The following is a 16,151-nucleotide window of genomic DNA, read 5'->3' as shown; positions in this document are numbered from 1 at the left end:
CCTGTGGTCTTGGGCAGAGCAGGCTCCATACCAAGCTGTGATACAACCAGAAAGAATGCTTTCTATGGTGCATCTGTAGAAGTTGGTGAGAGTCGTAGCTGACATGCCAAATTTCCTTAGTCTTCTGAGAAAGTAGAGCCGTTGGTGGGCTTTCTTAACTATAGTGTCGGCATTGTGTGGTTTGGGGGGGGGGGGAAAGAGGAGAGACACGGACCAGGACAGGCTGTTGGTGATCTGTATACCTAAAAACTTGAAGCTCTCGATCATTTGTACTTTGTTTCCATTGATGTAGACAGGGGCATGTTCTCCACTACGCTTCCTAAATTCGATGACAATCTCCTTCGCTTTGTCGACATTGAGGGAGAGATTATTGTCGTTGCACCAGTTCACCAGATTCTCTATCTCATTCCTGTACTCCGTCTCGTCATTGTTTGAAATCCGACCCACTACGGTGGTGTCATCAGCAAATTTGAAAATCGAGTTGGAGGGGAATTTGGCCACTCAGCAATAGGTGTATAAGGAGTATAGTAGGGGGCTGAGGACACAGCCTTGTGGGGCGCCGGTGTTGAGGATGATCGTGGAGGAGGTGTTGCCTATCTTTACTGATTGCGCCTGGATCCTTCTAACCCACAGGCCACAGAGGGAGGAGCCGAGGCCACGGAGTTTGGAGAGGAGTTTTATAGGAATGATGGTGTTGAAGGCCGAGCTGTAGTCGATAAATAGGAGTCAGACATAGGTGTCTTTGTTATCTAGGTGTTCCAGGGTAGAGTGCAGGGCCATGGAGATGGTGTCTGCTGTGGACCTGTTGCAGCGGTAGGCGAACTGTGTAGATCAAGGCAATCCGGGAGGCTGGAGTTGATTCGTGCTGTGACTAACCTTTCAAAGTACTTCATGATGATGGATGTCAGAGCCAGTGAATGATAGTCATTAAGGCATGCTGCTTGGCTTTTTTTTGGGACAGGGATGATGGTGGTCTTCTTGAAGCAGATAGGGACCTCAGATTATTGTAAAGAGAGGCTGAAGATGTCTGCGAAACTCCCACCAGATCTCCTCATCAGGTTGGGATGGCGGACCTTAACAGAGGGAGGGGATATCCGAAGACCCCCCCCCCGCCAAGAGGATGGTGACATGGAACCTGGGGGGGCTGAACGGCCGGGTAAAAGATGGTGTTTGCTCATTTGAAGAGCTTGAAGGTGGACATTGTCTTCTTGCAGGAGACACATTTAAGGATGAAGGATCGGGCGAGGCTACGGAAAGTATGGGTGAGACAGGGGTTCCACTCGGGTTTTGATTCAAAGTTGAGAGGGGCTGCGATCATGTTCAACAAACGGGTGGCTTTGGCGGTGGCAAAAATCGATATTCCTGGGGATTGCAAGGGCGGAATACTACAATAGTGATATCAGACTATGTGCCACATTATGTGGACGCAAGAGAAAGGTCCAACCCAGCGGACCGCGGGAGGTTAGATTTGGCACTTCTGACAGACAAGATTTTTGCCAAAAGGTAGCCTCGGCCATAGAGAATTATTTGAAGTTTAATCAGAGGGGGAGTTATCACCCTCGACATTTTGGGAAGTGCTGAAGGTGGTAATATCTTATAAGGCCCACAGGGACAAGGTCGGAAAGATGGAAAGGCAAAGGTTGGTCGATGCTTTTTTGGCAGTGGACCAGCAGTATTCAGTGGTGAGGAAGTGAACAAACCAATATGATGGACAGTAGGACCCTGAGGGTAATGTGTTCACAGACAGAGAACAAAGGGATGAGCACAGCATGGCTAGGAAAGGGGAGGGGAGCTTTGCCTCGTGGAGAGAATAGTGAAAAGGATGCTGGGTAAAAAGAGGCCCAGGATAAGTAAGCCAATTAGGATATATGACCAGGTCAGGAGGTGTGTAAAATGACCAATGGGAAGTTTGTATGCGAATCTTGATGTAATTTGAAGTATATCTCCAGTGTTCCTTTGTTCTGAGGTTCTCTTTATTCTGGGCTCTCAGAAGACAGTGTGTGTCCTGAGGTCCTATGGATTGAGTCAGCCTTGCAAGTTAGTTATTATTAAATGATATGATACCTGCAAATCCATCTCAGATTTTATTGAACTAGACTGACAGCAAAATAATCAGGGATTAACAGTGGCATCGACAAAAGAGCTGCGAGTGGAGAGAAGAGGTTGCAAGTGGAGTTTGATCTGGTATTGATAGGGAAGGCGGTGAGCCAGTTGCGTCATTAACTGGGTGTATTCTACAAATATGGGGAGAAGGCCAGCTGTCTGTTAGCTCACCAGTTGAGATGACAGGCGGCTACACGAGACATATCTCAGGTTAAGGATGAGGGGGGAGGGCTGGTGATGGCTATAGAGAAGATCAATGAAGCATTTGAGGATCTTATCAGGGACTGTATAGGCCCAAGTCCCAGGTGGAGGACTCCAGGGTGGAGAAAATTTTAGATGGGTTGGATTTCCCAAGTGGAGGGGGCAGGGATTGAAGGCGTCCTTGGGACTGCAGGAGATAATGGAATGCATTGGTTCTATGCAATCGGGGGAAAGCATCGGACCTGATTGCTTTCTGGAGGAATTTTACAAGCAGTTTGCAGCATCGCTGACACCATTTGTTGTCACGGGAATTGCCAGCCATCTCCCTGGTCCCAAAGACAGGTAACATCTGGGTCTCACAGGTTCCATTTCCTTGTTGAACATTGATGTGAAGGTGCTAGCAAAGGTCCTGGCGAGGTGTTTGGAGGGATGCGTTCCGGAGGTGGTCTCAGAGGATCAGACTGGCTTTGGCAAGGGTTGACAATTGTCAAATAACATCAGGTTGCTTTTGAATATGGTCACGACCACATCTTGGGGGAAGGTTCCAGAAGAAATAATTTCTATGGACACAGAGAAGGTTTTCGATCAGGTGGAATGGAGGTACCTTTTCGTGGTCCTGAGACGGTTCAGGTTTGGGCCAACGCTGGGGTGAGATTGTTATATACTGCCCCCACGGCGAGTGTTAGAACGAATGCAATGAGCTCGGGATACCTCCGGCTGCCCATGGTCAAGAGACAAGGATGCCTTTTGCCCCCGTTTGCACTGCTATTGAACCCCTGGCCATCACATTTAAGTCGGTGAAGGAATGGAGAGGCATTGAAAGGGATGCGTACAGAGCAGAGGGAATCCTTTTATGCAGACAACTTGTTGCTGTACGTTTCGGCCCCTCTCTTGTGTATGGGGAAGAGAATGGGCTTGTCAAAGAAGTTTGGATCCTTCTCAGGATACAAACTTAATATGACCAAGAGGGAGGTCTTCCCGGTAAATCCCTTGGGTAGGTGTGCAGACTTGAGAACCTTGCCATTCAAGCTGCCCAAAACTAGATTCAGGTATCTTGTTATTCAGACAGCTCGTGCACAAATTGAACTTGGCCAGCAAGGTGGATGGGGTGAGAGGACCCGAGGTGATGGGATGCTCTCTCACTTTCCTTGGCGGGTCAAGTACAGACTATAAAAATGAACATTCTCCCGAGGTTCCTGTCTGTGTTTCTACAAATAGAGAAAATTACGTTCGCCCTTCGGGGGTCAGAGACGGGATTCCATTCAAGTAGAGGCCATTCATCTCAGTTTTCAAAAGATCTGTTTTTTGTCACAATTTTTGGAGGCAGGGGAACCGAGGAGGAAGAGAGGCTGGGTTTTTCTGTTTTGGGGGTAAACTTAGTTAGCCTATAAATATATAAAAATGACAAACTGTCTGTAGTATGGTTGTGTGTGCTTTATGGTTGCTGAAACTTTTATATTGTTTGTAATAAAATATATACATTTTTCAAAAGTGATGGATTAAAATTTTGAGTTCACTGTCATTTGTGCACAACCCAAGCAAACCCTGACCCCGTTAAGATGAGTTTAAATTTACTACTTAAAATCCGGTTTAACAGTGGCTCAATCTGGGGAAGGTTCACATGCCAAATGCACAAGATACCATAATTTCCAAAATACTAATGCAAACCAATGCAGTTCAACAAGCAAAAATATATGAACAAACATCATAGATTTTTTTCTGACATTCAGTGCAACTCCCGTGACCCCATCACATTATCATAGAATTTACAGTGCAGGAGGCCATTCGGCCCATCGAGTCTGCATTGGCCCTTGGAAAGAGCACCCTACTTTAAGCCCACACCTCCACCCTATCAGGTAACCTAGTAACCCCATCTGACCTTTTTTGGACACCAAGGGCAAGTTAGCATGGCCAATCCACCTAACCTGCACATCTTTGGACTGTGGGAGGAAACTCACGCAGACACGGAGAGAACATGCAGACTCTGCACAGACAGTGACCCAAGCCGGGAATCGAACCTGGGACCTTGGGAGTTGTGAAGCAACAGTGCTAACTACTGTGCTACCGTGCCGCCCAACAATAATGAACTATACAAATGTGGCTGCTAATATGTCTCCATTTTGGAAGTCAGAATGCGATGTAATAACTGGCTCCAGCTTAAGAGGAGAACATTCTTGGACTTCCTGACAATCGGAATTCCTAATATTTTAGGCTGTTAAGAAAGAATTTTAAAAACTGGTTTCTATTGCAGTTTCAGGTAGGAATTAAACTTTAGAATTAATACTTTTAGCAGCATGTAAAATGCTCCTTTTCTCAAATTTAAGTAGCCGCCATTGCATGTTTTCATCAGTGCAGCTGAAGTGGTTGACAGATGCAACACGAAAGCATCCCTCTGCAATTTACCTCCCATTGTCCTTCCTACGAGGAAAGAACTGGATACTACTTGGTTGCTCACTAGAGCAGTGCAGGCAAGTTGGGAATTCTAGCAAGTGGCATGGAAAAAAAACTGAATTGTCAGATCGAAGTGACTTCATTTGTGCTGCAGAATGTTCTGGCATCAACTGACAGAGGGATCAGATTATCTTCAGAGGATATGGAAATAATGGCAGTGGTTTGATAAAACCACAACTGCAGCTCACGCAATGAGATGCAAGGAAGTTCGATAAATGCGCATGAGATTTTGAACATATCCACCCTTGTCTGGAACTGGGTCATTTTCAAATAGAAACCCAAGCAGTCATTAGATCTTAAAAGAATGACAGAAACGAAAGTTACAGGTGGAAAGATATGCTCAAATTCTCCAATGCCTTAAAACATTGTGTTTTCATGCGACTTGCTTTGACCAACACTACAAACACATTTGAATACATTTTTTAGATTCATCTAAACTCAAAAACAATCCTGATATTCATGAAAGAAACAAAGAGCTCTCTCTCACACTTCCACAGGGTACATGGTAGTACTCAAAATTATTTTGATGGGATGTCTTCAAGCTATCAATTAACTTTAAATGCTATCTGATCAGTGTGCATTTCTGGCATTTTGATTTAACTTCTGTCATTCAACCTTAAATGCAAAAATGAGAAAGACCCAGTTTTAGTTGGTGCTGCACGGTCCATGTAGGTTGAATAAATGCCACTTCAACTGGAAGTTCACAATAACGCCACTTGCAGAACTAGCAGCTTGGCCGTTTTTTTTTAAAGCTTGTTATAGGTTGCTTTGAGGTGATGTTCCACATTTGACCATATAATTGAAGCATTTTTCATTCAGGAATTCCATGGCTTTAGGTAAATCCTTTCTGAAGATGGGTGGTTCCAGTGATAAGCAATTATAGCTATCTGTTGAATATAACCTCAAAAACCTTGCAACATTCTCATAAGCAACAGGTACCAACACAATTTGTTGCATTATTAAACTGATTTTCACAGCCCTCGGAGGAGGATTAGATTTGCAGGAAAGAGCCAAAACCTCTTCCAGATCAGTGAAACATGCACAGAACATAGATCGTACAATTGTACAGCTGCAGACCCTTCGGCCCTCGATGGTGTGACGACCATTTATCCTAATAGATCAACCTAAGCTACACCCCTTCAATTTACTGCTGTCTATGTGCCTGTCGAAGAGTCGCTTAAATGTCCCTAATCAAGCAGACCCCACCACATCAGCTGGCAGTGCATTCCACGCACCCACCACTCTCTGTATAAAGAACATAACTCTGACATCTCCCCTATACCTTCCTCCAATCTCCTTAGAATTATGTCCCTTCATGACAGCCATTTCCACCGTGGGGAAAAGTCTCTGGCTATCCACTCTATCCATGCCTCAGCACCTTGTACACCTATCAAGTAACTCTCGGCCTTCTTCGCTCCAGTGAGAAAAGCCCCAGCTCCCTCAACCTTTCTTCATAAGACAGACCCTCCAGTCCAAGCAGCATCCTGGTAAATCTCCTCTGCACCCTCTCCAAAGCATCCATAGCTTTCCATTAATGAGGTGACCAGAACTGGACACAATATTCCAAGTGTGGCCTAACCAGGGTTTTATAAAGTTGCAGCAAAACCTCACAGCTCTTAAACTCAATCCTTAAACTTAATGAAAGCCAACACACCATGCGCCTTCTTAACAACTCCATCAATCTGGTGGCAACTTTGAGGGATCTATGTACGTGGATCCCAAGATCCCTCTGTTCCCCCACACTTCCAAGAATCCTACCTTTAACCCTGTATTCAGCATTCAAAATCGACCTTCCAAAACAAATCACCACATTTATCTAGGTTGAACTCCCATCTGCCACTTCTCAGCCCAGCTCTGCATCCTGTCAATGTCCTGTTGTAACACGCAACAGCCCTCGACACAATCTACAACTCCACCAACCTTTGTGTCATCGGCAAACTTATGAACCCACCCTTCCACTTCCTCATCCAAGTCATTTACAAAAACCACAAAGAGCAAAGGTCCCAGAACAGGAGAGTATGAGTTTAAATGCCGAGCCAAGCTCATGATTTAAAGCTTGCAGAAGAGCCAATGCCAATGCTTAGCAACACCTTTTTAGTTAAACAAAAAAAGTTCACTCTTCTTTACTTGTGGACAATCAAATCTCGGATCAGTTTGAGTTTAGGTCGTTGGCAGTGCTAGTCTCCAGGTAAAAATGGAAATCAGTTGAATGATATACTACTGCACAGCTACTGATTCTATCCATTTGTGCAGATGGATTTGTCTAAATCTTCTGAGCAGGGACCAGAGCAAATAGAAATCACTGAAGGTACAATCATACTCTTCAGAGGGGTAGAAATGGGGATTCTGTTTCAGCAATATGTGATAAATTTGAGAAATAGAGCAAATACTTGTCAATAGAATTTTTGAAAATACAGTAGGATCATGCTGAACTCATAAGATCTGGAGGAAGGAGTTTTAACTTTGCAGTACATACCGGCCATGTGCATGGAAATCCAAATGGACAAACTGGCCGTCGTGCAATATTGACCTCTTGGCACGTTGATGCTTCTGATGCAGCATATCTGTGTCATATGACAGACCTTCATAATGTCTAATGTACTTGCTTAAAGGATTTCCAAAGTGCCCTGTAAATCAAACAAGCAGTATTAAATACAGTCACATACAATAATCAAAGTTTACTTCTTAATTGTCATTCCTCAAGATTAAAGCCCAAAGTACATGAATGAGGAAAACAACAAAATCAATACCCTCAGTACAGATCTTATCGAGTCATCATGTTATTCATTCAACTAAGTTCACTCAAAAATTCCAGCTTCAAGGCGTTTCTTCCCCCAATTGTTTGCAGTACATTAAATGTTTTCCTAACAAAATATATTATTTTTACTCCCAAGTTAATAGTTCTATAAGCTAACCACATATCAGATAGTGAAGACAATACCGACTTGAACACTGTAGCTACTCATCAATGAGCACCTGGGGTGTTAGTAATAGTGGGAAAATCCAAACTTGATGACTGAATTGCATGACTCAACTATCACCGATTAAAGAAAAATGGTATAATTCTCTCCAGGCAGGCCCAAGTGTTAAATAAAAACTTGGCTTGACCGACTTCAATCTATCCCTGGAGCTCAACATTTGCCTGAAAGGTAGGTCTTGCTTGTCCAAACACCATCACTTTTACCTGATCTATTGACTAACTCGTCATTGGAATCCTAATACTGAGAGTCCTATTTACATCAGAATGATCATTATGATGTGGGGTGGGTGGGGGGGGGGGGGGTGGAGGAAAGAAAGAGGAAGGAGACCAAGACAGGGGGCAAGAACAGAACCAGTGAAAGTCAGTTGAAGACAGTGGGATTACTGATCCTGATTTAGTTGGTGGTAGTGGTACATATTCATAACATCCAGCTGCTCCCAAAGCTTGGGTCTTTTCCAATTTATACTACTTTTTCCCCCCATGACTTCTCATTTTACCATCAATAGTTGCCGTTCTAATCCATGTTCTTTTAAAGAACAAAAATCATTCAATGCACGAAACAGCATGGGCAATGCCTGCTAGTCTTTGGATCTATTAATGTTATACATCGGTACAGGTGTGATAGACATGATCAATAACCAAAATGTTAAAAAGTCAATTCCTTCTGTGGAGCAACTGACACCCTACTGAGATACAGTTCAGATCAATAGCTTGCTTCTCAGTCACAGGCTGTTGTCTTGTTGAGCTTAAATCTTCATTCCCACATAGGCATATTGTTCAAGTGGGGAATAAAGTAATCTCTCACTACCTGGAGAACACATTATACTGGTGTGTGGTTTCGCTGTTAATAGATCAATAGAACAGTACAGCACTGAACAGGCCCTTCGGCCCTCGATGTTGTGCCGAGCAATAATCACCCTACTCAAACCCACGTATCCACCCTATACCCGTAATCCAACAACCCCCCCCCCCCCTTAACCTTACTTTATAGGAAACTACGGGCAATTTAGCATGGCCAATCCACCTAACCCGCACATCTTTGGACTGTGGGAGGAAACCGGAGCACCCGGAGGAAACCCACGCACACACGGGGAGGACGTGCAGACTCCACACAGACCGTGACCCAGCCGGGAATCGAACCTGGGACCCTGGAGCTGTGAAGCATTTATGCTAACCACCATGCTACCGTGCTGCTCTTGAGGGACTGAGTGTTCATGAGGGCGTGAATGTTTTTTTGGTGTGTTTACATTTCAGAGCGTTGTGTGAATTAAGGAAATCTTTTCTTCTGATTTAAACTTACCCCGAAAGTCTGCTTAGTATCAAAAACTAAAAGTCAGAACACTCCCTCTAAATACACAAAGCCATGGCCAACAGTGAAGAGAAAGTTAGTCAAACACCACTTGCTTCATCCGCAACAATTTGCAAAGATTTTTTTAGCTTCATGGTAAAATTTGCCATAGGGAGCGCTGTTCAGTTTTTCTTATTCAATGTGGGTGTCGCAAGGCTGTGCCTGCATTTATTACCCAACCCTAATTGCCCTGGGGGGGGGGGGGGGGGGGGGGGGGGTGGAAAGAGAAAGAGTCAAGAGTCAACCACATTGCTGTGGATCAGAAGTTACATGTAGGCCAGACCAGGTAAGGATGGCAGATTTCCTTCCCTAAAAAGGACATCAGTGAACCAGATGGGTGCTCAGGACAATCAACAATGGTGTCATGGTCACCATTAGATTTTTATTGAATTCAAATTTAACCATCTGCAGTAGTGGGATTCGAACCTGGGTCCCCAGAACATTTCTCTGGGTCTCTGGTTTATGAGTCCAGTGACAATAACACTGTGCCATTGCCTCCCCGTAAAGCATTTGTTTAATACACACTTCACAAATTGCAAGCATCTGTCAGAACTATCGTGAAAAAGTCTTGACAATTTTGCCAGTCATGCAGAAGGCAGCAGAAAAACAAAATCTTGTTTTAAATTTAGAGTACCCAATTATTTTTTCCAATTAAAGGGCAATTTAGCATGGCCAACCCACCTAACCTGCACATCTTTGGGTTGTGGGGGTGAGACCCAAGCAGACACTGGGAGGACGTGCAAACTCCACAGGGACAGTGAGCCAGTGCCAGGATCAAACCTGGGACCTCAGTGGCGTGAGGCAGCAGTGCTAACTACTGCGCCACCGTGCCATCCAGAAAGACAAATTCATGTCCTTTCCTCATGCAGGAGCCTAAGCTGCATAACCAGCATCAAAAGGCTAGTACAGCCACTGGCAAGGGAAGGGGAGGCAAACTGATTTAATTCTGAGTAGCTAGCAATCAAGAAACAAGAAAACATCCTGTTACATCACAAACACAATCTTTTGAAGACTGCTAAACCTTTGTTTTATAACTGCAAATCCTAGCAGCCAAAAAGTCCACATCAAAAAAAGGTTACAGAATTTCACAAACTCAAATTTGTCTACAGCACAGTGTATTCAAAACAGACAATAGAATTGCTAGTGCCCAGTTCTGATGGCAAAATAAGATGACTGCACTACATTAAGGCAGTAAAGTTGACAAATTAGTGATTATGGTTTAAAACAAAAAATTGCCAAAACTTCATACATGGCGAAGAAAGCCAAAGAGCATTTGCATATCAATAGCAATGATGTGTTCATGCTAGTATTTAACATTACTAGCCTATTTGTTAAGTAATGGGTTAAGAGACATTGCAATTAGTTGTCTCATTTATGTTAAGTATTCAATGATTGTCTCATTTATAAGTGTTCAATGATTGACACTGATATGTAAAGGGGCTTCAGGTGGACTCTGGAGCTTGTGATGATCTGTAGAGTTCTGTGCAGAGTGAGTTTGAACCATTAAAGGTGTGTTGGTGAAAAAGGAGCTGAACTCTTGCCTCTTCATACCACAGCATCTAGTACATGTTAACATATTCACCACTTGAGAAAACATTGATATTTGTGCTATATCATAGCAATCTGTACCCTTTTTAAAAAAATTAATTTACGGCATGTGGACGTTGCTGGTTAGGCCAGCATTTAATACCCATCCCTAGTTGCTCTTCAGAAGGTGGTGGCGAGTTGCCTTCTTGAACCGCTGTGGTTCTCAAGTTGTAGGTACACCCACTATGCTATTAGGGAGGGAGTTCCAGGATATTGCCCCAGCGATAGTGAAGGAACGGCGATACATTTCCAAGTCAGGGTGGTGAGTGACTTGGAGGGGAACCTTCAGGTGGTGGGGTTCCCAGGTATATGCTGCTCTTGTCCATCTAGATGATCGTGGTCACGGGTTTGGAAGGTGTTGTCCAAGGAACCTTGGTGAGTTACTGCAATGCATCTTATATGATACACATGGCTGCCACCATTTGTCAGTAGTGGAGGGTTTGAATGTTTGAGAAGGGGAGGCAATCAAGAGGGTTACTTTGTCCAGGATGATGTCGAGCTTCTCGAGTGTTGGAGTTGCACACATCCAGCCATGTGGTGAGTATTCCATTGCACTCCTGACTTGTGCCTTGCAGACCCTGCCCTGGTAGCCACAGTATTAATGTGGCTAATTCAGGTCAGTTTCTGATCAATAGTAACCCCCCAGGATGTTGATTGTGCGGCAATTCAGCAATTAATTTTTTTTTGTTTACATTTAGAGTACCCAATTATGGGCAGCGCGGTGGCACAGTGGTTAGCATTGCTGCCTCACGGCGCCGAGGTCCCAGGTTCGATCCCGGCTCTGGGTCACTGTCCGTGTGGAGTTTGCACATTTTCCCCGTGTCTGCGTGGGTTTTGCCCCCATAACCCAAAGATGTGCAGGGTAGGTGGATTGGCTATGCTAAATTGCTCCTTAATTGGAAAAAATGAATTGGATACACTAAATTTTTTAAAAAAAAGTAGAGCACCCAATTATTTTCTTTCCAATTAAGGGGCAATTTAGTGTGGCCAATCCATCTGCCCTGCACATCTTTGGGTTGTGGGGGTGAAACCCACGCAGACACGGAGAGAACGTGCAAACTCCACACGGACAGTGACCCAGGGCCGGGATTCAAACCCGGGTCCTCAGCGGCATAGTACCAGTGCTAACCACTGCACCACGTGCCGCCTGGATACAGCAATGATAATGGCATTGATTGTCAAGGGGCAGTCATTAGATCGTCTCTTGTAGGGGATGGTCGTTGCATGGCACTTCAATAAGCAGATCAGTATTCAGTTAACTTATGAACTTCACAACTTACGCAGTGCAGTTCAGTTTTAACACCTAGTCTGCCCAAATTGGATGGTGTTGCCATGGAATCCTCGCTTGGCCCAACTCTTAGAAGCTCTACAGAACAGAAGCAGGTCATTCAACACATAAATTCTATACCGAGCCTCTAAAAGTACACCCTACCTCAGCCCACTCTATCTCCATAACCACACCTAACCTACACATCTTTGGACACCAAAGGCCAATTTAGCATGGCCAATCCATCTAACCTGCACTTGATTGGACTGTGGGAGGAAACAGGAGCACTTATCGGAAAATCATGCAGACACAGGGAGAACATGCAGACTCTATCCAGACAGTCACCCAAGACTGGAATTGAATCGGTGTCCCTGGCGCTGAGAGGCAACAGTGCTAACAACAAACATCTTCGTATGGTTCGATGAGAAACAGGTCTTTGGTCGAATGACACTTAACCTCCTACCCCTTACACACGTTTCTGATAGGTTTGCTGTATTTAAATCCGCAGCAACAGGTAATAATTTCCTTACATCTCTTTATGGGCTCCATTCTGTCTGAAATTCACCTTGGAACGGAGCAAATAGACATCATTTCCTTGATGCACTGGTTCAAAAATCTGCCGGGGCATTCTCTACCAGTCTACTGCAAACAGACCTTCACTGCTAAATGCAAGTGCTGAGATTTTTACAATTTCACACACTAAGATTGGCCTCATCAGCAACCTCGTAAAGGGGGCCGGCGCCATTTGCTCACCATGAGAGCCTGTTGCTGAAATAGGGAGAAAGATGTTCCACAGGATCATGGCAACTCTGATCAGATCATTTTGCACTGTGTATCACGCAAATTGATGAACTGGCCTGGACTGCCACTTTCAGCCCTGAAAAGTGGCCAATCTACCTCAGATTACCCTGGCAGGGCAAGGCATTCTCTTTGATCCAGTATTAAACTTACGATTAGACATACAGCTAGGTTTCCTTTTTTTTTTATAAAAACGTTTTTTTATTACAAACTTGTATCAAAGCTGGTTACAGCAAGTAAACATACCAGGAAACATACTTCCCAACAATCAACTATACAGTCTGTACAGATTTTTCCCCTTTTCATCCCCCCTCCCCATCACCCACGCTCCTGCGACGAATAGCACCTCAAACATGTTCACAAACATCCCCCACCTTTTCTCAAACTCCCCCGCTGAGCCCCTTAACTCATACTTTATCTTCTCTAACCGCAGGAAGTCGTACAGGTCACCCAACCATGCTGTTAACCCCGGTGGCGATGCCGACCTCCACTCCAGCAAAATTCGCCGCCGTGCAATCCGAGAGGTGAAGGCCATGGCATTGGCCTTCCTCCTCTCCATGAGCTCCGGCTTCTCTGAAACCCCAAATATCGCCACCAAGGGGTCTGGATCCACCTCCTCCTCCACTATCCTGGCTAAGACCGTGAGCACTCACGCGCAGAATCTTCCCTATTTTTCGCAACCCCAAAACATGTGCACGTGGTTCGCTGGCCCCCGCCCACACCTCACACTCATCTGCTATCCCCTGCAAGAACCCACCTCATTCTCGCTCGAGTCATATGCACCCTGCGCACCACCTTAAACTGCATCAGGCTTATCCTTGCACACGAGGTCCCGTTTACCCTGCACAGTGCCGCACTCCATACTCCCCAATTGATCTCCATTCCCACTTCCCATTTCTCCTTGATCTTCACCACCCGCTCACCTCCCTGCTGCCCTATAGAGCCAGGTTTTCATTAAGAGAATCAAGACCCACTTTCAAATGACCCTGTGGGGTACCAGTGTATATTTTAAGTCCTCTTCCTTTAACATGCATGACTCAATAGCTCAAATAAACTTTCACACATTGACAAGGTCACCCTCCCCCACTATCCCCCCCCCCCCCCCCCCCACCACCACATCCCAAAGATGAAAATATTGTTCTTTGTACACCAACATTTAATAGTCATTTACAGCACAGAAAGGCTTACAGCCCATTGGGTTTACAGCAGCTCCCCACTTCGACAATCCAGCCAGTCCCACTCCCTGTTCCATCCCTGCAGCCTGCAAGTAATTTGTTCCAAGTGTCCATCCAATTTCCCTTTGAAATCATGGATTGTTTCTATTTCCATTATCTTTGAGAGTAGTGACATTCAGGTAATTACCACTCGCTGTGTAAAAAATACTCATCCTCAATTTCCTCCTGCATCTTTTACCATAAATCTTACACCTCTGTCCTCTAGTCATAAAATTTACAGTGCAGAAGACGGCCATTCGGCCCATAGAGTCTGCACCAGCTCTTGGAAAGAGCACCCTCCGTAAGCCCACACCTCCATCCCATTTCCGTAACCCAGCAACCCCATCTAACCCAAGGGCAATTTAGCATAGCCAATCCACCTAACGTGCACATCTTTCGACTGTGGGAGGCAACCGGAATACTCGGAGGAAACCCATGCAGACACAGGGAGAATGTGCAGACTCCGCACAGACAGTGACCCAAGCCGGGAATTGAACCCAGGAGCTGTGGAGCCCTAGTGCTAACCACTATGCCGCGTTTCCCCCACGGTAGTCGTTGTACCACCAGCTAATGTTAAAGAGTTTTTCCTTGTCTACCTTTATCCAAGCCTGTCATAATCTTGCCGACCTTAAGCAAATTGTCCCTCAATCTCCCTTGATCCACAGAGAACAGCCCCAACGTTTTGAACCCAACCTTGCAACAAAAATCCCCATTCCCAGTGTAGCTTCAAACAGTGGCCCATGTGGTTAAAGCCAACATGCATGCATTAATATACCTGGGTTTTCCACCCTCAGCTTTGCATTAGCTCTCACTTCCAGCTGCTGCTCCAAGTACAATGCTACATATTGTGGATGGGAATGCTCATGAGGTTATTTAAAAAGGCCACACCTTCTCAACCTTTCCCCTCACCCAAGGTGTGGTGACCCTCGGGTAAATCACCACAGGGGCAGCACAGCAGCACAGTGGTCAGCACTGTTGCCTTCCAGCGCCGAGAACCCGGGTTTGATCCCGGTCCACTGTCTGTGTGGAGTTTGCACACTCTGCGTGGGTCTCACCCCCACAACCCAAAAAGATGTGCAGGGTAGGTGAATTGGCAACACTAAATTGCCCCTCGATTGGAAAAAAAAAAGAATTGGGTGCTCCAAAATTTATTTATTATTTATTTTTTTTAAATCACAACCAGTCAGCTCTTTCTCCCTCTTTCTCCAACCGCCCCCCCACCAAAAAAAAGTGGAAAGCAGCATGTAGTCATTTGGGGGCAGCACAGTAGCATGGTGGTTAGCATAAATGCTTTACAGCTCCAGGGTCCCAGGTTCAATTCTCCGCTGGGTCACTGTCTGTGTGGAGTCTGCACATCCTCCCCGTGTGTGCGTGGGTTTCCTCCGGGTGCTCCGGTTTCCTCCCACAGTCCAAAGATGTGCGGGTTAGGTGGATTGGCCATGCTAAATTGCCCGTAGTGTCCTAAAAAGTAAGGTTAAGGGGGGGGGGGTTGTTGGGTTACGGGTATAGGGTGGATACGTGGGTTTGGGTAGGGTGATCATTGCTCGGCACAACATAGAGGGCCGAAGGGCCTGTTCTGTGCTGTACTGTTCTATGTTCTATGTTCTATATGGGGCTTTGGTGACTTTACTTACTAGTGAATTCGCAGTGCCTTTCAATCAGTTGGAGCCAAAACAAAAGAAGGAGCCAGGACAGAAAATGGCAAGGAGAAAACACATAGCTGATAGCTGGAGGAGAAAGGGAGTGGAAGGAGGCAGCAATGCATGAAATTCGAAGTAGATGATTACCAGGATGAACAAGAGTGGGAGGAACATATGAAACCTTGAACCATCCTAAGCCATGTCCAGATGCATGTGCATTAGTGTTCCACTCCCAAAAATGTTTAAACAATTCCGCTTGCCTCCTTCCTCAGGGTCCTGTAGTAAAAGCCACTCATTTCCTGCCCCAGCACTTGGCAGGTAACTCTTTCCAAGCATTTTATCAACATAATTTTCCAAATTGTAGTATTCAATCATGCAGTACAAAGGAACTTCCAAAATTGGAAACTGACCTACATCCCAACCCTTGGTTATCTTCCAAGTGTGTTTTTTATGTGGTGGTGCATATTGCCGAAGAAATTATAAGTCAGCACTTGAATTTTTGCCAACGGTCCTTTAATTAAACACAAAGTTTGTGGAGGGGTTGGAGAGACCACAGTCATTC

General features: G+C 45.1%; 1 protein-coding gene across 1 annotated transcript in view; it reads right to left on the bottom strand.

The window, feature by feature from the left end:
* The window catches only part of adam10a (ADAM metallopeptidase domain 10a), a 184,851-nt gene that overhangs the window by 131,105 nt on the left and 37,595 nt on the right, over positions 1-16,151 (bottom strand). The window contains exon 2 of the mRNA XM_038812909.1: positions 7,232-7,382. Coding sequence (XP_038668837.1) covers positions 7,232-7,382 — 151 coding nt within the window. The remainder of the gene's footprint in view (positions 1-7,231; positions 7,383-16,151) is intronic.

Source organism: Scyliorhinus canicula, chromosome 12 (assembly GCF_902713615.1).
Source record: "Scyliorhinus canicula chromosome 12, sScyCan1.1, whole genome shotgun sequence".
In the NCBI taxonomy this organism is placed as follows: Eukaryota; Metazoa; Chordata; class Chondrichthyes; order Carcharhiniformes; family Scyliorhinidae; genus Scyliorhinus; species Scyliorhinus canicula.
This window is presented reverse-complemented; position numbering and strand designations above follow the sequence as displayed.